The following is a 24,089-nucleotide window of genomic DNA, read 5'->3' on the forward strand; positions in this document are numbered from 1 at the left end:
AAGGGTGAATAAGGTGTGATTGATACACTAAAGAAATGAAGTGAAGTGTGAAGTGTGATTAATACACTAAATGAATGATCTTAAACAGAACTTCTTTGAACGAACCATACATACAATATCATGTATGAATGAGAAAGAAACTTGATAGGTACAATGCAATACAATACATGATGCTTAAGAAAAGCAATAAATAGACAAAACAGCGTTTTAGAAAGCACCTCATGAGGTGAGTGGCGGTGAACCGCTCTGCTCCGATAGGGATCTTCCCCTGTGCTCTTCGAACACTTACCTCAACTTACAGTACAAAGGCTCTGAAATACTGACAAGGGTTCTTCATGTAGAACACTTTGGACGTTGCCTTTCTTTCTGATCATGTTCATAACTTTCCCTATTCTCCAACGGGGTGACAGACTAGGTTGGTTCAGTATCCAGAATTGAGGTGCATACACGCTATCTCAACCTATGGGGCTTCCATACAGATTTCAAGCCGAGGACACGCCTCTGGGTATTTAAACCAGACTTTAGTCCCGGAAATCCCGAACCTTTACGTTCTAGGCATCAGCCATTCGAACTCTAGTTTCCACCGTCGCAGTTGGTCTCCTAGGAACTCATTGCGAACACAGCCAAGATGCCTCTAGCAGGGAATGGTACTCTGGGAAAGCACTTTTGATCGCCATTTTGGCTTGAAGCAGACTTGATCATGAGCTTGAGGTAGAGGCACACTCATACTTCGGAGCTTTGGCAAGACTTGAAGGGGTACACACGGAATGTAGTCTTGGAACTTACTGAAGTTGAAACAAACTCAGATGCTCGACATTTCCTCTTTTGCTTTTGCTTTGTAGTCTGGAACCCATATAGCTTCAAATAGGTCCTAGTTCTACTGTTCTCGCATGACCTGGGTTGAACCCTGCGGTTTTATGAAAGAACGAATCTTGTTTTGCACAGATGTGGAGAACGGCACGGCACTCGGAGCGCAAAACGATTTTATTTTTGAATTGATAAATGAGCTTTTGACCGGGTATCGAGCCTAAATGATTTTATTTAGGAAACCCTGACTCGTTGCCTAAGGCCACGTGTCCGTCATCACCAAAGTTGCCTCGGCTCGGGAACTTGGGTACGATTGGGGAAGGTCACTTCGTGAGCACCCCCGCTCGCCTGATCAAAGATCGGCCTCTACTAACCATGATATCTATTTTTGAAAACTTTGTGTGTCCTTATTCCGGTTATTAGCCTAGGTTACTATGTGATGCACACAGCATATAAGTATAGACTGGGTCGCCCGAATTGGAACAAAACATTTCATGTTCATTTGTTTTGAGAATGGTTTGCTACCCGCAGGTAGGCTTAAAATGCAGATTTTGCCACCTGCAGGTGGGCTTAGAAAAAGATGGTTTTGCCACTATCTAGTGGGCTAAAAACTCACAGTCAATGATTTGTTCCAATTAAACAACCCAACATTCACCCACAGGCATTCAGGCAGTTATATCACATAAGCATATAGCCTCATGGTAAGCATGCTATTCATAGCAGTCACTCACACGCATGCAAGGATGCTAAAACATAAAACTCACCGGGTACTCCAAGCCAAAACAGAAACTCATTAGAAGTCATGCATGAATCCTAAGTATACAGAAATGCCTAATGCAACACATGCAAAAATGCATCTATAGCAGGCTCGGCTATTCTAAACATGGCATATGGAATGCTACAGCTAACACGTATTCAACTTTGAAATTGAAATACAATGCAGTTAGTATGATGCGCCGAGCCCGGTGCATGCAAAACAGATGAATGATGCAAACATGCTGCCATACTGTATGCTAATTGAAATATGCCCTAATCTAACCATCATAAGCAGGTAAATAAAAGGGAAGAAAGACGTGGGGTTGGAAGACATGCATCACACTCACGCACACTTATTACAATTATGCCCTCGCACAGAGGGTCTGAATAAATAATACAGTCCCGAATAAAAGAATATTACAGTCCAAATAATGTAGTCCAAATAATATACAAATTCCGAATTAATTAATAAATTAACTAAGAAAATAAATAAACTGGCATGCAAGCCAGGGACTGCCTTGACTCTGCTCCGGATGATGAATGATGCGTGCCCGGGTTGCCTTTGTGCGGAAATCCATGACGATGCCCCAATTAGCCTCTGTTTGCACCTATTCTTGAAATGCGCACCAAGCCTCAGAAGACCGTTGATTCTTGATTTGCTGCAACAGAGAGCAGGAAAGGGGCATAACAATGTATTTTCACAGATATATGCATGCCTCGATCCTCGTGCCACCAATCACGCGTATCGATGCATGATGGCCGAGGGGTCGAATTGTGCAATTCAATATAGAATGAATGCGCATATAAACACAACAAGAACCTAACTCCATCATGGATAGTCCGGAGTGTCGGTGACTGGGAATTGAGACACGTTCCGTCACTCGGAGTACGAAACGCACCTCGTTTCCCGTGCCCGGGCTAACTCCTATCCCGGACACGATGCAATATGCATGACATGCATGAAATGCAACTAAGATACAATCCTAACATACACAATGTTATGGAATGGCATACACAATGCAATAAGGTAATACACAACCGAGCACACACAATGCTATGGATGAAATGGCATACGCAATGCAATAAGGTAATACACAATCGAGCATACACAATGCTATGGATGAAATGGCATACGCAATGCAATAATGGGCTTACACCAACATGAGAGAGCCTCAGCCACACTCACATAGGAGGCCATCAGATGAAAATGAGACAACTCGAAGTGCGTACACGCGTGCACGCAAACCGAGGACCGACCCTCAGGCACCGAAATGCCACTCTAATGAGACATGGCAAAGACATGGAAAATGATATGCAAACATGCAATTTTTAGTAGCAAAATGAGGGGAAAAATAGCCTCGAAACGAGGCGCAATGACACCCGATGCATGGAATTTCTCCCGAAATGCAAAACTAGGTACATGAAATGGCTTACAGCTATACAAAGCATACATAATTGGTACATGGAATGAAAATACAGAAGCAAGGAAGCCCCAAAATAAGCATTTTTACAGTTTAAAGCATGGCCAAACAGTAAGCACAAGTGGGACTAAATTAGCATACAAAAGTGGCTCCGCAAGGGAGGCAATGAAGCAAGTGGTAGATACAAAGCCCAAACGGAAAAAGAACCTTCTATAAAGCTGAATAGAGACCAAAAATATGACTACTTACAGTTTATGGAAACCCCCAAAACAATATAAAAGTATTCTCAAAATGCTATGCAAGGTAGGGCCCAAAAGAGGTCAAAACACAAAGTATACAAAAAATTCATCAAACAGCCGAAGACCCTTAATGAAACATGACAAGGGGGTCAAAATAAGACTGTTTTCAGTTCTGTAAAATGACCAAAAACAGAAGCACAATGGGCTAATAAATCATGCAAAAATGGGGACCAAAGAGGGATATAATGACAAGTGTCACATGGAGGTCCCAAACATTAATGAGCCCTTCTTCAATGTTGAATAAGGGCTCAAAATAAGCCTATCTACAGTTTACATCATGCTCCAAAACAGATCACACATATGCTAAAAATACTATGCAAGATAACGGTATATAAGGAGGATAATGAAGCAAGTGTAAGATAGGGACCTCAAATGCCAAAATTCCCTTAATGAAACATGAAATAGAGCTCAAATAAATGGTACTTTTAGTTAGGGCCGGAGCTCAAAACAGCAAGCATGCAAGGCTTATGTATTGAACAAAATATGAACCAAAAAGAGGGAAATAGGGCTTACCCTTGAAGACTTGACTTTGGTTGCTTCTTGGCTTGAGAAGTGGTGCCTCTTAGCTGCTGGAAAGCTCCCCAAGCTGTTGGAAATGGAAGTGGTGGAGTGGTGCTATGGTTTGATGAAGAAATGAGGTAGGGTTTTAGAATTTTTGAGCTTGGAGATAGAGATGGAGAGGGATGTGCATGCAAGAGCTTAAGGGAAATTTTTTCCAACCCTTCTCTCAATGCTGGAGGACAGTAATATGGACCAAAGAGAGGGAGGGCATGGAGGGAAAGAGTGGGGGAAAAAAGGACCAACCTTCCCCCACAAGCTGTCCCCCGGATACAGATATTTTTGGAGGAAAACAGCTATACAGCTGTAAAGTACTCACCCTAAGGATTATGGCCGGCCAGTTTTTGAAGCTGCAGGTGGCCGGCCGGCCGGCCAAGGGTCAAAAGGGTCAAGGTGAATTAGTGGCCGGCCACCACAAATTGCTGTCCTCTCAGGTTCCCTCATCACAACCCTGTGGTTCAAAATTACAAAATGTAAAACATGAGAGAGAATAGGCCATTTTTAGGAGGGGTTCAAAAGGGTCAGGTGGAATTACTGGCCGGCCACCAACTTTTAGGGTCCTCCCATGTGTGTACATCACAAATATGTGGTTAAAAGTTCAAGAAAATGGCCCAAGGGTGTTCAACATTGGCTCGGAAGTGAGAAAAACGGGCGTCGAAGGGCGCCGGAGGATATATAACTGGTTGCTGAAATAATTGCTGGCCTCCCACCCTTCTACGGCCTTCCTGGGGATGAAACAGAGGTACCTGCCAAAAATGAACGGAAACCGATGCAAAACGAATGTTCGGGGGCCAGAACACGCAGTTCGGGGCCCCAAAAACTGCCCGTTAAACACCGAAAGTGGTATTCGACCACGAAGTGGGTCTCTCAGACCTCAGTGTCCCTCAAAAGGGAGAAAATAAGATGTATGCCAAAAATCAGAGCAAATGGAGATGGTTAAGCGGTCTCGAACCGAGGCACACGGCCTGACGGCTCCGAAAAATCGAAAACCGGACTCCAAACGGGCAAAATGGCCTACGACCACAAAATGTAGCCCACAGCCACTGAGAGATGGTCTACGGGACCTCTCCCTCCCCTCAGGAAAAGAAACAGAGAAAATCGAGTCTGGTTCGCAAACCGAGGCAAGGCACAGAAGAGGGTTCGAAAATCCGGAGGCAGGGCTCACGGCCGCGACTCTGCAACTTCTGAACGAGCACGATATGCAACGTCACCGAGTGCTCAATCGGTGATGTCTGAGTCTTAAGGTCGGTCAAAAATGGGGTGTTTACAAGGGGCTGTTTTGAATTTTTGCCACCGAAATGCCCTTTTTTGACTAAGTTTAGAGCGTATTCGGCTTTAACTCCCAACCTACGGGTCCAAATTACGTTCTGTCAGTTCTCACAAGTCCTATTTGTCATAAGGGAACTGTCCGTGTGAGCCACATAGTGGTTCGGGGGCTGTTATGAATTTTTGCCCCCGAAAAGTCCTTTTTCGACTAAGTTTAGGGCGTATTAAGCTCTAACTTCCAACCTATGGGTCCGGATTACGTTCCGTCAGTTGTCACAAGTTCTATTTGTCATGGGGGGCACTATTTGTGTAAGCCACACGGTCGTTCGGGGGCTGTTTTGAATTTTCGCCACCCGAAACACCCTTTTTCGACGAAGTTTAGGGCGTATTTAGCTCTAACTCCCAACCTACGGGTCCGATTTACGTTCCGTCAATTCTCACAAGTCCTATTTGTCATGGCGAACCTATCCATGTAAGCCACACGGTCGTTCAGGGACTGTTTTGAATTTTCGCCGCCAAAACGCCCTTTTTCGACTAAGTTTAGGGCGTATTTGTCTTTAACTCCCAACCTACGGATCCGAATTACGTTCCGTTAGTTCTCACAAGTCCTATTTGTCATGGTGAAGCTATCCGTGTGAGCCGCACAGTCGTTCGAGGGCTGTTTTGAATTTTCGCCTATGAAACGCCCTTTTTTGACGAAGTTTAGAGCGTATTCGGCTCTAACTCCCAACCTACGGGTCTGAATTACGTTCCGTCAATTCTCACAAGTCCTATTTGTCATTGGGGAACTGTCCATGTGAGCCACACGGTCGTTCGGCTGTTTTGAATTTTCGCCTCCGAAACGCCATTTTTCAACTAAGTTTAGGGCGTTTTTGGCTCTAACTCCTAACCTACGGTTCTGAATTACGTTCCGTCAGTTCTCACAAGTCCTATTTGTCATGGTGAAGCTATCCATATGAGCCACATGATTGTTCAGGGGCTGTTTTGAATTTTCGTCCCCGAAATGCCCTTTTTCGACTAAGTTTAAAGCGTATTCAACTCTAACTCCCAACCTACGGGTCCAAATTACGTTCCGTCAGTTCTCACAAGTCCTATTTGTGTTGGGGGAACTGTCCGTGTGAGCCACGTGGTCATTCGGGGGCTGTTTTGAATTTTTGCTCTCGAAACACCCTTTTCCGACTTAGTTTAGGGTATTTTCGGCTATAACTCCCAACCTACGGGTCCGAATTATGTTCTGCCAGTTCTCACAAGTCCTATTTGTCATGGCGAAGCTATCCGTGTGAGCCACACGGTAGTTCAGGGGCTGTTTTGAATTTTGGCCCCCGAAAATCCCTTTTTCGACTAAGTTTAGGGCTTATTTGACTCTAACTCCCAACCTACAGGTCCGAATTACATTTCGTCAGTTGTCACAAGTCCTATTTGTCATGGGGAAGCTGTCCATGAGAGCCACACGGTGGATAAGTGATTTTAGTTCAAATAAGAATCTTAAAGGAATTATAAAAATAACCAAAACTGACCCAAAATCGCTAAAGAAAGTTGTCAAAGTAAATAGATAAGTTTGAGTAAAAATTAACACATGCATGAGCGCACAGATTAACTACATGGACCAAATACGTGACAAAGTACATAAACTATCTTAAAAGGCGTCAAAATTGCATATAGTTTATGAAAGATTAATCACAAGAACCAAACATGTGACGAAGTATCACATAAACTAACTAGCCAATAACAACTATCTTCATTTTCATTTCTCTTTCAGAATGTTTAAGATAATGCAGTTGAAACTTACATTAAGTGACCAAAGTATAAGGTTCTTTCTATGCCAGTAATGTTGATTTCCAGTTCCACAACAAAAACTCATCTCTAAACCATAAGGTTGCTCGACCTCCTAATACTTACATTGCTATGATTAATAACAAAAATGATCAAAAAGATGTATAATTATCTGCACAAAAATAAGGAAAAGATTTTCCCACCTTTATATTTGAACAAGGCAACTTTACGACAATTGTTTCCTTTTATCCTTTCCATATATACGCTGAAGTTCACGAGTAGCAGCTAGGAACGATTCTGAAGCAAAGAAAAAAGAATGCATGTGAGCAGGAAGGCATTGTATCAAAACATATTGAACTGTCACTCACTAGTAACTAAACCAAATAACTTGAATTACCTTTCCAAAGACGGAAAGATTTGTGTATGTTGTTTAACAGTGGGCACATTTTCCTCATATCCACTTTGGACTAAAGCTGGATGGCAACCAGTAAGCAAAGTTGGAGCATTCAAATGCAATAGAGGGGACTCAAAAACCTAGTGGGTTCTATTAAAAAAACAATGGTATGTTGCGAATAAAATCAGATTTCTCTATGTATAACACGCATAAATCTTAGATTAATTAAGTCTCCTAATCAACCTTATGTATTCCTCTACTTCACTTGTATTCTGTGAAATGACAAAATGATTGGATCATTTCTTACCAGAGGACTTGTGTATGTTGCTCATTAATTTAGGGCCACATACATTATATATTAAACATTTTCATACACACACACATCATTATATATACACATGGCATTATTATATATATCCACACAACATTATATATACACACACACATTCACCTACATATATTACACATCATGTTTGAAATTTATCATAAATCCTTGAGCTCTTCAACTTTGGGGATTCAGTCAAACCATCCTTAAGTAAAAAAATAAAATCCAAAATGAAACTATAGAAAGTTATAAACAATTAAAATTAGAGAAAAAAAAGACAAGATAATCACCGGAAATTCCACATCATGAATTTATGATGAAATCAAGTTTGAGTTTCTCACTCAAATCACCATCTCTAATACATATAAATATATACCAACCTCAAGAGTTGGCAAAAGGATCATTTCCAATTAGTTAGTTACATGAATTATGTAGAAGATTGTTTTTATCACTACAAAAAAAATCACTTTTGGCGACTAAATTTTTATGAACTTTCTTAATTATCATGGCGAAGCAGTCTGTGAGAGCCACATGGTGGTTCGGGGGCTGTTATGAATTTTCGCCTCCGAAACGCCCTTTTTCAACTAAGTTTAGGTCGTATTCAGCTCTAACTCCCTACCTACCTGTTCGAATTACATTCCCTCAGTTCTCACAAGTCCTATTTGTCATGGAAAAACTGTCTGTGTGACTCACACGGTGGAGAGGGCATTTATGAATTTTTGCCCCCGAAACGCTCTTTTTCGACTAAGTTTAGGGCGTTTTCAGCTCAAACTCCAAGCCTACGGGTCCTAATTACATACCGTCAATTGTTATAGGTCATAATTGTCATGGGGAAGCAGTCTATGAGAGCCAAAAGGTGGTTTGGGGGATGTTATGAATTTTCACCCCCGAAAAGCCCTTTTTCGACTGAGTTTAGGACGTTTTCGGCTCTAACTCCCTACTTATGGATCCAAATTACATTCCGCCAGTTCTCACAAGTCCTATTTGTCATGCGAAAATTGTTTGTGTGACTCAGACAATGGTTCGGGGGCTATTTTGAATTTTCGCCCCCGAAACGCTCTTTTTCGACTAAGTTTAGGGTGTTTTCGGCTCTAACTCCCTACTTACAGGTCTGAATTACATTCCATCAATTCTCACAAGTCCTATTTGTCATGGGAAAACTGTCCGTGTGATTCACATGGTGGTTCGGGATTTTTATGAATTTTTGCCCCCGAAACACTATTTTCTCGACTAAGTTTAGGGCATTTTCGGCTCTAACTCCCTACTTACAGGTCCGAATTACATTCCGTCAGTTCTCACAAGTCCTATTTGTCATGGGGAACCTGTCCATGTGAGTCACACGGTGGCCTGGGACTGTTATAAATTTTCACCCCCGAAACACTCTTTTTCGACTAAGTTTAGGGCGTTTTCGGCTCTAACTCCCTACTTACGGGTCCGAATTACATTTCGTCAGTTTTCACAAGTTCTATTTGTCATGGGGAAATTTTTCGTGTGACTCAAACAGTGGTTCGGGGGATTTTATGAATTTTTGCCCCCGAAACGCTCTTTTTCGACTAAGTTTAGGGCGTTTTCGGCTCTAACTCCCTACTTACGAGTCCGAATTACATTCCGTTAGTTGTCACAAGTCCTATTTGTCATGGGGAAACTGTTTGTGAGAGCCACATGATGGTTCAGGGGCTTTTTTGAATTTTCGCCCCCGAAACGCCTTTTGTCGACTAACTTTAGGGCGTTTGAAATAGGTTTCTCAAATTAAAAGCACGCTTCTACTCCTTGAAGATACTGAGTGCACATATTTTAATTTTTCAATTGTATGATCTTAGCTTGTCCTCATGCTTAACAATAATGAGATAGTATTGTTTAGTGAATATGTAAATCTTGGAAGCATCGCTGCCGCCCTCCTCAAATGTCTCTCTGTTCTTGCTCTTGGTTGGGTTGGGCTTCTCAATTGAGAGAGAAAAGAAACGGGAGGAAAGCAAAAAAAAAAAAGAAAAAAAACCATCGTCGTTTTGGCACCTCATAGGAAGCCCCGACAGAGGATCCAGACTCTTGGAAGTTGTCCAACCAAGCACAATGAACAACTACAGATAAAAGTTACCAAATGAAATTAGTATCCAACTACAAATTAAACAAGTTAAAGCTTGCTCAGAAAATTTATCATGTAGAAATAAAGCAGGAGCAACAGGATGTAGTGTACTATAGAGAGAGAGAGAGAACCTGGGTTATGTTGGGAAGATCAAAGAATTTCTTGTCCTTGTGCAATGCTTGGATCAATTCTTCTCTTTCTTCAAGGTATTTTGTACACATCACTTGCCACTGCCCAGCGCAGCGCAGCCAAATTCACAAAACCAACTTCAGTTAGAACAATATAGGATATTCATTGCTTCCACAAATCCGTTAACTAGTGAAAGTTAGATATCAAGCACAGATATCAAAATATCTAATAAAACTCACTTTGAGATGGACTCCATCTGGAGCTTTATAACACAAACACAAACAAGAATTACACAAACAAAAGGTAAATCTTATAATAGAGTGAGTTAATGAGAAGCAAATAGATAAAAATTGGATAGATACTAATACAGGGGATTCAAATATTATGCAACCATATCTGATTAGACAGAGCACAAAGACCATAAATACACATAGAGACTAGACTAGTACTACCTCAAAAAGCATAAAATTTGGGAAGAAAACAAACAAGCATCATTATGGATAAAGAAGCATCACTCTGATATTATGACCAATATGGATTGTCGGTTCATCTTCATCATCACATATGAAGTCATCATCCATACCAACCTTAGGTTGTACACAGACCATTTGCCAGTGACCATTTGCCAGTGACAATGGTAGTGGTTGAGGTGGTGGTGGTGGTGGTGGTAGTGATAGGATGGCTTTAATTCTATGTGCGTATATAATTGGGTTAGTGCGCAGGTTGGGTTTAACTTTAAATAAATGGGTTGGGATATGACAATTTTTGTAAAATCAGCACACGAACACAACATATGGGGGAAAAAAGTATATTTTTTGTATACTAGTCACAAAATATGCAGGGTCCTAGGAATGCTATGATTGCAACCAAGGCAGACATGTATCTATCATTGTATACATCATCATTAATTAATACAACATGAACAAACATAACAAAACATGAAATTTAGGTCCCAAATAAATGACACGGATTCCTTCTGTTCCAAAACAAAGAAGCACAAACATTGGCACAGGACACAAACACAACTGGGATATGGGGGAAAAAATAAATTTCATAAATTATTAATTATTATAGATATAACTATAATGTTTATTCATTTTCTTATTAAATTCTAAATGCCATTTCAAATTCAAGCATTTATTAATTTTCTCCTTTGTCATGCTCCTTATATGATATAGGAAAATTTTATTTTGTTCAATAAATACTTGATTATAAAATTTATATATAAATAGTACATCAAATGCAAGCATCAAATCTTTTCTAGATGAAAGGACAAAAAACAAAATTGTTGGGATGCCAATCTATTTATTCAAGTCAATGGCGGTGTAATTCTGTTATTACAGCTTATGATAATAATAACTTAACCAAGAAAAAGAGTGTAGAAAGGCCTATCCACTTTTCATTTATTCCTTCACAAAAACTGAAAACACCTCTCTAAAAGGACACTCTTGACTCACAGTCAGTCACTCTCTCTCCCTCTCCACAACTACCGTATTTGCTCTAGGTTCATGCTTGGTCTACCTCTCAACAGATGCATAAGGGAAATTTTTTGTCTTATTCTATTTTGCAGCATCATAGATTTTTGTCTCATTGTGTTCGTGCTTCATATTTCCATATTACCAATCAGTGGATTCTAGCATGAGGTATTAACATTTCTAAATTTGACAGCATTCTTTCTCTTCCTATAATAGACATATCTAAATAAAAATGGCCTAGCCAAAACAAGAAGAGATGAGATCCATATCCTTCACCTTTCTTGTCGAAGTTTTTCTGATGCTGGATCTAGTGGCACTTCCGTTGCTACTTCAACAGTTTTTCCTTTCTTTTCACTAGTTTTTGCACTTGTCTTCTTGACGACCTTTTCTGCAGGAGGTTGAGGTAAAGGTACAGGCGCAGGTGCTTGATCATATCCCATGAAAAATAAGAAATGATGCACCAACAGGAACAAAACAAAACACTGCTCATGTGCACATGAAGCATGCTTCTCAGTTTATATAAACAAGAATATAAAAGTGACTGTGCAACAACGTATAATATTCTTGACCACAATTTGGTCGACGACGACAAATACGCCTAATAAATCATGTTCTCATGCCGCTCAAAGTCTATAATGTAGACAACCTTTTGAGGCATACTTTAGGATCATTCAATGGTGGCAAGAAATTGAATGAAATTCGTTATCAATCACTTGATTGGAGGGCTAAAATCTAGGACATCTTGATATTCACCATTTTGTCGAGTGGAAAAATAAAATAAAATGGTTCATGTAAAGAAAAAGCCTGCTGAATTTTGAGGCATCCACAAGTTTGTTAATCATAAAATCCGTAGAGAAGCTTATAGGGAAAAACATTTAAATAACACGACCACACACACACACACACAGAAAGAGAATGATTAACAGTGAGCATACCAGTAAAGGATAGCAGGAGCAAGCAACAAAATCAATCAGAAAAATGTAAACTAGCTCTCTCAGGTTCTTATCGAATGAACTCCTCAAGTTCTCCACAAACTCTGTTCAAAATCAGGTTCAGCACACTCCACAGTTACACTCTAGTTTTGCTCTTGTCTTTTCTTTTTTCTTTCACAACAAATAGCATAAGCAAGTTTTGAAAGCATATTCCAAATAATGCAATGTAGACAGAACATTATATATAATCAGTTTGGTTGCTGAGAAAATTGAGCAAAAGAAAGGACAAATTCTTCATAATCATTTTGTCTCGCTGGTTCTAGAAAATATAAGGATAAAAAAAAAATTCACCTATATCTGTAGGAAACTACTAGAAAGTAGTATGTAATGTTGGATTTGTTTAGTGTTTTTCTATTTTTTCCCTCAGTTTTCTTGGTAGCCAAAGGAATCTAAAACGAAATTCACCCATATTTGTAGGAAGCAACTAGATAATCGGCATGTAATGTTGGATTTTTAGTTTCTTTCCATATTTTCACTTAATTTTCTTGGTAAATTATAGCCCCAAACACTAAATTTTATCATAAATTACACATCATGTTTGAAATTTATCATAAATGACAGCCCCAAACACTTCATTTTGAATAAACCCTAAAGTAACAATGTGAGAATAGGGAGAAACAGAGCAAGGGTAATAGAGAGAGAGAGAGAGAGAGAGAGAGAGAGAGAGAGAGACGCCTACAATATGTGTACAAATCATTATACACACACACACATATATATTAAACATCATCTTTCAAATTTTTAATAAATTAAAGGCACATACATTCAAATTTGAATAAACCCTAAACCAACAATGTCAGAAGAGGGGGAAGCAGAATACAGAAGAGAGAGAGAGAGAGAGAGAGAGAGAGAGAGAGAGAGAGAGAGAGAGAGACTGTGTGAGAGAGCTCAAGTGACAGAGGGAGAGACGCACGGACAGACCGTAAGCAAGAACGAGAGCGAGAGTGCGAGACACACAGAGAGAGAGAGAGAGAGAGAGAGAGAGAGAGAGAGAGAAAGAGGTACCTGCGATGTGTGGCTATGACGGTGGTGAGTTGTGACGGTGGTGATTTGTGCAGGGGGCGGTGGCCGTCGTAATGTCAACCGTACGGTGGGCTATGATGAGGGGGATGGTTTTTGCGAGGTTTGGTGAAGGACGGTGTGTTACAAAGTGTGATGTTGTATAACAGAGAGATGAGTGCACACGGAAGGGTTGAAAATTGAACATTTAGCGACTAATTTCCATATTAGTCGACAAAGGAATAGATCTGCTGGCTAAATTTTTTTGTAGCCAAAAGATTACAAAACAGTGACGAAAATATTAGTCGCCAAAAGTACTATTTGGCGACTAACTTTAATTTTAGTTGGGAAAAACCAATATTGCAGATTAATTTATTTTTTGGGGCCTAAAATTTGGACTAACAGCGACCAATCAAATTTTTAGTCGCTGAAAGTGAAATTTTTACCAACTAAATTTAAATTTAGTCACCAATAAGTAATATTTACTGACTAAAATATTTTAGTAGCGATATCTTGAACCAACGCCGACAAATTTAAATTTTAGTCGTCAAAAAGTGTACTTTCAGCAACTAAAATTTGTTTAGTCGCCAAAGGTGCGATTTCTTGTAGTGTTTGTTAGTTGAGGAATTGAAATCAAGTACATATTACGGTTTTGGTTTTATCGAATTTTTCTATTTAAAGTAAACGATAGATTTATGGAAGATTTTTAAAATGTTATAAAATCTTTAGAATTTGACGTGAATAAATGAAAAAAGATTAATGAGAATGCTTAAATATCTCTCCTGTTAATTTTTATTTTAGAATAAATTATATTGATATTTTTTGAAATTTGAAGAATGGAACATAGTAGAATGAGGAGAATGGGACTCAAAACGTATTGTATTGAGAAAAAAATTATAAAATAAATGAATTTTTTTTTGTGAAGTGATTGGTTAAAAAAAAAATACTCGAGAAATACTTGGAGAATCTTGTAAGAATTTATACCTTGGTGATCTAAATATAACATGAAGAGTGCCTTTGGTTAAAAGTGGGTTTTGGGTGAAAGGAAGAAAATTAAAAAATAGCATTTATATTAAGAGCCTTAAAAATGGGAACCATGTTGCCCAAAACTTTAAGCTCATAATCCATTGTTTCTCATTGAATATCCTTTGGTGTTATTTCCAACAACAACTCCGATTGGTAGCTCAAAATATCATAGGGTCGAATGGCTCGAAATCTCAAAACGACGTCGTTTTAGGCTTTTTTTTGTATTCTCTTACCGGTAAGAGAATATTTTCGACCCATTCGACCCTTCACTTTCGAGCTACCAGTCATTTTCCTTCCAACAATAGTTAGGCTTGGTTTGACATCTTAAAAAAAATTTTAAAAATTAAAAAATTATTAAAAAAATTAAAAATTTATCACTATTCTCAAATTAAAAATATAAAAAAATTAATTTATATAATATTTTAATACAAATCAACCAATTAACGTGATTGGTACTGAATTGATGGAAGTGTACTTATTGGTCTCTCAAAGGAACAAAAAAGATAATTAGGACATGTGTGTTGGATGTTAGGTGTTTTTCTTTCTTTTTTTTAATAGGCGTATTTGATATTATTTATAAATTAACTTTTTATGATTATAACATTTTAGATTATTAACATAAAAAACTTAAAATAAGTTATAAATTTGTTTGGTGCTGTTCTTAATAATTTGTAAAAAAAAATTGAACATATTTATGCCTCGGTTTGGCATGCAATATTTTTAGCCTAAAAGTCAAAAAATTATTAAAAAAATTAAAAAGCCTATACCCTATACAAAAAAGTTAAAGATTTCATTTTTTTCTCTATTTTTTATACATTTTTTCATAAAAAATCAAAAAGTCATTCCAAACATATTAATTTTTTTATCTTATATTTTAGTCAAAAAATAAAAAAATTACTAAAATAATATATTTCCAAACGAAGCCTTTTTATTTTTATTTTTATTTTGTGCAAATAACCAAAATACTCTCAAAAGTTATTATTACAAACAAACACTACTAGAAAACTGACCTTTTGCTACTATATAATTTGCGACCATCTGATTAGCCGTCGCAAATAATCAATTTACCCCTTTATTTTCTTCTATTTATTTTCCCCTTTTCTTTATACTTGCCCTAGCCCCTCCACAGACACCGATTGTTCTCTTTCTCTCGCTCTCTCTCTCTCTATCGGTCTCACAGTAATACGACTGGTATGAATCTCTCTCTCTCTCTCCCTCTCTGTCTCCCCCTCAATCTCGCTTTCTCTCTTTCTCTCAATCTCGTGCTCTCTCTCCTTTGATCTTCTCAAATTAGCACCTCTACTACACATGTATATGTACCTCTATATATTATGTATGTGTTGTGAATATCAATGTTTGAAATTGAATTTATTCTGTTGAGGTCCGAGCAAGAATCGAAGTAGACGTCCTCAACTTCCTCAAGATCTTGAACTCTTCGACTCCGACAATCTCATATTTCTTTGGTTTGCAATTTTGCTTCAAATCTCTACTCTCGAAATGTGTATATATATATATATATATATATATATATATATGTGCGTGTGTGTTTTTGTGTTAAGCATTGAGTCACTGTTGATTTTAATTTGACAAATTTGGGGATTTTTGAGTGTGTTATAGATCAATAGAAGATGGAATAATAGCTGAGGGTTTGTTGACTGATGTTTCGTGGATTTTTCTTTCTCACTCGTTTTGCACGAGGTCTTTGATGAGAGTTAACTAACACTGCTGAATCTTTCATTAGAGGTAATAATAGGATCATCATCATCTCTTTCTCATTTGCCTTCTTAATCAATCTCTTGAAAAGTACACATTGCCTCAGCATATGTATCCTTCAATTTAGGCTATTAGGTTTTTGGCCATTCCATTGATGTCTCTTTTTTTTACATCTCCCTGCTTAGTTGTTTCAATGTGAAATTTGCATGGTTTGTCTGTTGGTTGTTTACTTCTTTGGATTTCTGGAGTTAAATAAGAATGTACCTTGACTTTGCAGATACGATAAGAAAAAAATGAGTACATTGGACGTAGCTAGAGCAGAGCTTGGCCTTGCGGTTCTGTATTTGAACAAAGCCGAAGCCAGGGACAAGATATGCAGGGCAATACAATATGGTTCAAAATACTTGAGTAACCGGGAGCCTGGCACAGCCCAAAATGTTGACAAATCAACTAGCTTGGCACGGAAAGTGTTCCGTCTTTTCAAGGTCAGGCTTAATTTCATCTTTTGGTAATAAAATTGTCTTTTTCACTCATCTTCTCTGGTCTCGTAGTTAAGTACCTTTAAATTGTGGAGAATTTTTTTTTCTATATTTATTCTTGCTTAATGTCCATTTATTTGGTGTATAATGGTAACTGTTTTGTTATTCATGCTGTGAAATGACAGCTGACCTCAAAAGGTTAGATGAAGAATTTTCTGGGAAAATCAGTAGGGAAAAAAATAATTCTGATTTGAATTCATATCTGTATGGCACTTTTATTCTTGGGCTTATCTTAGGTTTGTTATTTATGCAGTTTGTCAATGATCTGCACGCGCTCATTAGTCCAACTTCTCCTGTAGCACCCCTTCCCCTTGTTTTGCTGGGAAAGGTACAAAATGGTTTGCTGACTGAATGTTTTTCTAATTAATTTACACATGATTTACTCTTTTGTCATTTTCTTACCACTTTGCTTTTTTCTCAGTCCAAAAATGCACTGTTGTCTACTTTCTTGTTTCTGGATCAAATTGTCTAGCTCAGTAGGACAGGCATTTATAAGGTATGGAATGAACTTTCTCCTTATACAGTCTCATTTTCTTCACTGATTTCAAAGAGGAATACTCACAAGATGGAGCTTGGGTACTTTGTTGATTATATTTAGAACAAAGAACGTGCAGAGCTAATTGGCAGGATCTCTCTTTACTGTTGGATGGGTTCCTCAATCTGCACTACCTTGGTTGAGGTTTGCCACTTTCTTGTCAGTGTATTTTGACTAATCTATTTTCACTTTTCCTGTCCTGGAAGTATTGCTGGCTTTGAGTAAAAGCATCTTGTTTTGGGAGATCTCATAATTGATCAGATGCAAATTAATTATAATTTGGTACACTTTTTTACTATTTTTTGCCCTCTTTAGCTTGGCATTATTTGTGGTCAAGTTATATAGGAGGCCTACTGCATCAATGAGATTAGTCTGAGATTTCAGATCCATCATCTATATTTAATCATGAGATTAAATATAGTCGAAGATGTTTTATTAGATCTATATTTAATCATTTCTAATTTTCCTAATGTAGTCGAAGATGTTTTATTATATCAAATATGTTGGGCTCAGTAATGAAACGCCATATGGTGTCATGAAGTTTCTTCACACTGCCAAATGTGGGCCTAGTTTTCCCTAAGATAGTATCTTTACAGGTATTATATGGTCAATTCTAGGTCAGAAATTAGCAACCCATCATTGTTGTGTGTGTGCATGTGCTATCTGCAAATTCAATGTTTCTAGTTGATTTCTATGCTCATACATTGTGAGCAACTTGACTTCACCAGTGATTTTCATCATCTCAAACTTATATTAGTTTTGTGTGTGAAGCATAGCTGGCTTACAGTTTGCTGCAAACCCCAAATTTGATGAGTTAGGGATGCTTGAGTTTATGTTTTATGCCTTTTCTGGACGAGCATTAGTTTATATGTTTTGTATTCAACATACTGTATATCTTTCTATAACCTGCTTATGGCCAAGCCCTTTATATAGAACATGGATAACAAAGTTGGGACGGGTCATGAAATTATAGTGCAACATTTTCATGAAATTAATACATGTGTTTCATTTTATTTTTATAATTTTGTTAGGTCTTTATCTGGATTTGTTTCCCATGCAGTATGCAACATGTGCTGCAAAGCAAACCCAAACTGTTGGCAGTCATCTTTTTTTTTTTTTTGAGCAGCAAAGAAAATCTTTATTGATGACGAAATCTTTTTTTTTTCAAAAATCTTTTTTGTTGCATTTTTTTATCAGGTATATGTTTTTTTTGTTGCATTTTTTTATCTCACCTATATAAATCATTTTAGCTTTGGAACATATTAGAGGCCAGAAAACTTATAATTCATTCATCAATATATCCTTGAGGGCAAAGAGTCATGCTGGAATGTACTTTTTTATTAGATGTAATGTAAGGCATGCTTGCAATATGATAAATTGTAATTGAAATTTTGATTGTTCATAATTACCTATACTTATATTAAAGGGCTTGAGTTGAGTGTTCTGGTGTTCCTTCTAAATGAAGAAAAAAAAAATTAAAATTGTCCCTTTTTATTGTTAGTGTTTTTCCGGATTTATTATTCGACAGCCATGGTTAAGTCAGTTTGAGTTTTCACTTGTAGGAGAAGCACACTCAATGAAAGTAGAGAAGATTTTGTGCAAGGATAAATCAGAGTACCAAGAAATCCTGGTTTTTGAGGTTCAGCATTTTCATCTCCTAGTAGTAGATTGTCTTTGTAGTGATGACTTGCTTTCTGTTTTTCTGCCATTTATTGTCTTATTTATGAATTTCCTGCTGATACTGGTTCTTTTATTTGCAGTCCTCAACATATGGGAAAGTTCTTGTGCTTGATGTCATTGTTCAGTTGACTGAGAAAGATGAATGTGTCTATCAGGAGATGATAACTTATCTTCCCCTTTGTTCAATTCAATCCCCCAAAAACCAAAACTGTCATTTTCATAAATCATGGGCTCCATAGTTCATGATGAGTTTACTGTTTCTATTTTTATTCAAATTTAATTTCAAATGACATATAGCTATACTTAGATTATTGAAATTATAATGCAATTAAGTGTGAGGAACCTTTTGAATCCATAGCAGCTTCTTTTTTTCTTTTCTTTTCTTTTATTCTAGTTGAACTTTAATAGGCATATGTACTTAGAGATACATTTGAAGTTAAATGTCCAACTACACATGATTGTTATGGTGAAAAAAATATACTCTCTTTGATTATCAATCTACCAAGAGGTTTGAAGTTTTCAGATGCTGCAATTGGTTCAGCAGCAACATCATGCCCACTTTTAGAGTCTTTGGATATGTCAAATTGTTCATGTGTGAGTGATGAAACGCTACGTGAAATAGCCCTTACTTGTGGTAATCTCCATGTTCTTAATGCGTCATACTGCCCAAACATCTCTCTTGAGGTCAGTGATCTTACTTTTGACTATTCCTGTGCTGGTTATGTTTGGATATGCCTTAAGTTGACACGATTTGTTGCTTTTGTTGAAGTCTGTGAGACTACCAATGTTGACAGTTCTCAAGCTTCACAGCTGTGAGGGCATAACTTCAGCTTCAATGGCGGCAATATCTCATAGTTACATGTTGGAGGTTTGAAGCCTCTTAATTGTCTCATAAGTTAGCATTGCCCAGGCGTTATTCAATGTGTGAATAGTAAATGAAATCAAAATTTTGTTGCGATGTAGGTCTTGGAGCTTGACAATTGCAGCTTATTGGCAGCAGTGTCGTTGGATCTTCCACGCCTGCAGAATATAAGACTCGTCCATTGTCGCAAGTATATTTTGCTGCTCTAACCTCATATTGTGGCAGGGGAACTGTTGAGTTAAATTTTTGGTACACTGTTGTGGACAGTAACTCATGTTATTATAATGCCTGCAGGTTTGTTGATTTAAATTTACGAAGTATCATGCTGTCATCTATTGCAGTGTCAAATTGCCCTTCTCTCTTGCGAATTAACATCACATCAAATTCACTACAAGTATGTCTTTCATTAAATTGTTTATTATTTTCTTTTTCTCCATATTGTCCTTTGTTTTCAGAGAGGTATGAATCCTGAAGGTATGGTTGGTTTTATGTTTATGCAGAAATTAGTGCTGCAAAAGCAAGAAAGCTTGACAACTTTGGGATTTCAATGCCAATGTTTGCAAGAAGTGGACCTTGCAGATTGTGAATCTCTAACAAATTCTATCTGTGAAGTTTTCAGTGATGGTGGTGGATGCCCTATGCTAAAATCATTAGTTCTTGATAACTGCAAGGTGTGTGTGAACATAGTTCTTTGCATTTTGCTGTTTCTGTAGTTTAGTTGAAGTCACTTGTGCTTTGCATGTTCAATTGAGGACGTAGCTTTATATGATTTGTTGGGTTTTCATATCTTGCTGTGACTGTTTTCTTTCCTTTCATTCTCGTCTTAAGTTTTCATTTCTAATTTATGAAATGTAATTGTTTTTGTTTCTTAATGGAACTTTTTTTTTTGGTAAACAATTAAGCAGCCACTTTGAGGAAATTTTGTTGGAGTTAACGTCTTATGACATGTGTCACATATTCATTTTTTCTGTTTCCAAGAACAGTGAACATTGTGCAAAAAGGTTGTGGATGTAGATGTACTATGTAAGCATATCTGCAAAAAATATTATGTTGCTCTTTTTTTTTTTTTTTTTTGAAGACTTGAATTTTTTAGTACAGTGTATTTAAGGATGGTTAATGGATATTATAAATTTAGTTAATTTGTTAATTTTGTTATTTTCATTTCCAAAAAATTGTTTGGTGGTTGTAATTGATTTTTTTGTTGTAGCAAATCCATATATGATTTTTTTTTAATAAATAATTATTTGCGACAGTGAAACTATGGTCGCTAAAAGTGCTTTTAATTTTTTAAATTTTTTTGTGACGGCAAAATGGCTGTCGCAAAAAGTAGTTTGGGCAGTCGCAAATTATTTGCGACCGTTGTTTTGCCGTCGCAAAAAGTATTTGCCACCCCCACATTTGCGTCCCTCATGTGCGGTCGCATAGACCGTCGCAAAAAGTCTTTTGCGACTGTATTTTTATTATTTGCGACGACATGTGACAGTCGCAAAAAGTGTTTTTTTTAGTAGTGAAAATGGGGCTCTTTGTCCATATGTATTAAAGAGTTTTAAATTTGTAACTTAAAAAAAATCTCATTTTTTTTTAGTTAAATAAATTATAATTCAAAATTGCAAACAAACACCATCAAGTCAACTTTTTAAAGGAAATAAATATATTATTTATAAGTAATACAAAACAGGATCAATGCAAACCATGCAAACTTCATTCGAAACCTACAAAGGCTTGGTTTGGAAAGTGGATTGGCTTTTTGACTTTTTGGTTTTTTGATTTTTTTAACTATTTTAGCCTGGGTTAAAAAGCTTAGTTTGAGATGGACTTTTTGGTTTTTTGACTTTTTTTGTGAGAGAAGAATGTAATGATTATGGATTGGATGTGATATTTTATTTTTTGTGGCTAAAATAACATATTTTATCTTTTGTGACTAAAATAACCAAAAAAACCCCAACCCAACTTGCCAAACAGAGAAAAAGAATTTAAAGTCTACAAATACCTCATATAGAGCACTAAATTTTGAGCAAGTCGAGCAATTTTCATCTGCCTCCGTGAAATTGGAGACACAAATTGAAACAATTGATTTTTACTATTTTAATTGAAATTTTCAATTTTTAATTTTTATCTACACGAAGTTATCTATAGCAAAAAAAAATTATCAGCATAAAATAGATTTTATGGATGAAAATCAAAGTACAAATAAAAATACTATAATAAATAATAATTAAAAAAAGCAAGTGCACAAAATATTATGGCAAAGCTAATCAATTTCAACTAAGTTAGGACTGACAAGTAAACAAAATCTGTTGGAAAATGACTTTTGTATAACCTTATTTTTTGCTAACTTTGAGCATTAATTAAGGTGGGACTCAAAAGTTATTTTTAACGTTTCTAATTGGGTTCATGTTTAATACCGCGTAGTGAATAAATTCGCGTATTTGGTTGCTCAAAACAATTTCCGGATGAATGAGAATTCAATGCGCATTTTCGGATACATGGAACTAGTTTCTTGGTTGGTTTCCTATACATTTGTAAAATGTGCTAGTCCCACATTGGAAGGCTTGAGGTTTTGAATGGGTTTATATACCTTAGCTTGAAATATTTAGGAAGGGCCCCAAAGGGTACCCAAGTTTGTGAAAGGGTGAGGTTATGGTTGAAGTGGGCCAGACCCATTAGACCCAAAATTAAAACCACGCGTGCGCCGACGCCGTCCGGCCGGGCGCGGGTGTGAGGTTGGGCTTAATTTTGGTTTCAAAATTCAAAATAAATTAGTTCAGAATTTTTTCTTCACCCAAACAGGTTCAGAAGGTCCACACCCGAACAGATCTGTTCTTGGTCTGAACAAATTTTTCTATTTGGTACCTACTCAGAAATGCCTCTTAGTTTCCCATAAATCTATTTGGTACCTACTCAGAAATGCCTCTTAGTTTCCCATAAATAGCCTGCTTTCCAGCAAATCTGATCATTGAATTTTTGGAGAGCTTTTCTTGTTCCTTCTTTCTCGTTTCATCCTCCAATCTCTACATCTGTTTTGCATTTTATTTTAGGAAGAAAAAGAGAGAGTAACAATAGAGTTTTGGTTCGTTAGACTTAAATTTGTAATGCCGCAAATTTAAGTGTTAGTCGTTGCATTCTGGGAAGTAGATGTCGGTAAAACTCGAAGCACTACAACGAAGGCTAAATTTACTTTAAGGAGATTATGTCCAACACAAATCTCAACATTATTTTTTATAAGCTTTTAATTCGGAAAATAATTTTGTTAGTATCACACTGAAATGTTGGTGAATGCCGACACACAAAATATATATATATATATATATATATATATGAGTTAGTGAAATATAATATATATATATATATATATGTGTATAAGTTAGTGAAATATATTTTTCACAATTTTTCTCGTGACATTGATGGGCCTGCTCTATCTCATTATCTATAAAAGAGCATCTCCAATGAGCACCCAATAGGTCTATTAGCGTACTAATAGGCCCAATAGCAAACCAACAATTTTATTTTTGCTCTAATGCGCTTAGCTGTAGCTAGTTACGTGCATTATTAGTTAAGTTTTTATTAAAAAAGTCACGTCCTAATTGTTTGTTGGAGAGCAAAATCAGAGGAGAGAGAGAGAGACAGAGGTGATGGCTGGGCGCTAGGCGCTAGGCCCTAGGTCCCCGTACGGGCCTATCTTTTTTTTAAACATTTTAAAGGAGAAATTATTATTCATATTAATTTGTTTTTCAAAGTTATTACACATTAGTGAAAAAAAATTATGTTATTAATTATTAAACATAATGTCCTGGGCATATAGCTTATTATCATAATCAATGTTTTGAAAATCAAATTAGTGAACGAATCGAAAAAGAGAGCGCGTGGATGGGTTACCGGTTCGACCGTCAGGTCAAACCAGTCAAACCGTGATATCATAATTAATATTATATAATTATAAATTATAAAAATATATATATATATATACTCAAATAAAAATAAAAATTGTTACATAGTATTTATTAATAATATTTAATAAAGTCATAATTGATAAGAAAAAGTCACCGTTTTAAAGAAATTAAATTTTTTTAACATTCTCTCTAAACAAATTGATTGAATACTAGATTTAATTTTGGAGAAAAATAAAATTTTTAACTCCCTCCAATTAATATGATTTAAATAATTTGATTGAATCACACATAGAATTTTGTAGGTTCTCTTTGAAAAATCTTTTCCAATAAATACCAATAGATTTTCATAATCTCTCCAAGTTTCCAATGAGACGACTCCTCATGATAAAGAGACTCTAGAAGTAAGAGTTTTTAATTAAAATTTTGAAATATATATAAGAAAGAAGAAAAGAAAAGAAAAAAAAAAGAAAAGAAGAAAAATAAAAATAAAAATAAAAATAAAAGATATTTTCCAATTGTCGGGTCGTTCCAAAACCGGTACCGAGTCACCGATTTTCCTGGTTGAAT

General features: G+C 36.7%; 1 protein-coding gene and 2 long non-coding RNA genes across 3 annotated transcripts in view; 2 read left to right on the forward strand and 1 right to left on the reverse strand.

Annotated features, from left to right (window-relative positions):
* LOC145820941 (uncharacterized) overlaps nt 1–10,119 on the reverse strand; it is a 30,672-nt gene extending 20,553 nt beyond the window's left edge. The window contains exons 1-2 of the long non-coding RNA XR_014362985.1: nt 9,814–10,119; nt 7,084–7,177 (exon numbers count right to left, since the gene is read on the reverse strand). This is a non-coding gene — a long non-coding RNA (uncharacterized LOC145820941). The remainder of the gene's footprint in view (nt 1–7,083; nt 7,178–9,813) is intronic.
* Nucleotides 10,120–16,223: 6,104 nt separating this feature from the next.
* LOC114297063 (uncharacterized) lies at nt 16,224–19,283 on the forward strand. Its single transcript, XR_014362986.1, has 6 exons — nt 16,224–16,501; nt 16,809–16,883; nt 16,977–17,051; nt 17,154–17,234; nt 18,653–18,729; nt 18,851–19,283. It is a non-coding gene; the product is annotated as an uncharacterized LOC114297063 (long non-coding RNA).
* A 2-nt stretch (nt 19,284–19,285) lies between these two features.
* LOC114315257 (F-box/LRR-repeat protein 15) lies at nt 19,286–20,677 on the forward strand. Its single transcript, XM_082917608.1, has 6 exons — nt 19,286–19,454; nt 19,540–19,638; nt 19,734–19,822; nt 19,927–20,026; nt 20,133–20,303; nt 20,538–20,677. Exons 1-6 carry the CDS (start codon nt 19,347–19,349, stop codon nt 20,544–20,546), a joined length of 576 nt encoding a protein of 191 aa, XP_082773734.1. The 5' UTR covers nt 19,286–19,346; the 3' UTR covers nt 20,547–20,677.
* The last annotated feature ends 3,412 nt before the right edge of the window (nt 20,678–24,089 follow it).

This window comes from Camellia sinensis, chromosome 3 (assembly GCF_055761805.1).
Source record: "Camellia sinensis isolate YWXY chromosome 3, ASM5576180v1, whole genome shotgun sequence".
Taxonomy (NCBI): Eukaryota; Viridiplantae; Streptophyta; class Magnoliopsida; order Ericales; family Theaceae; genus Camellia; species Camellia sinensis.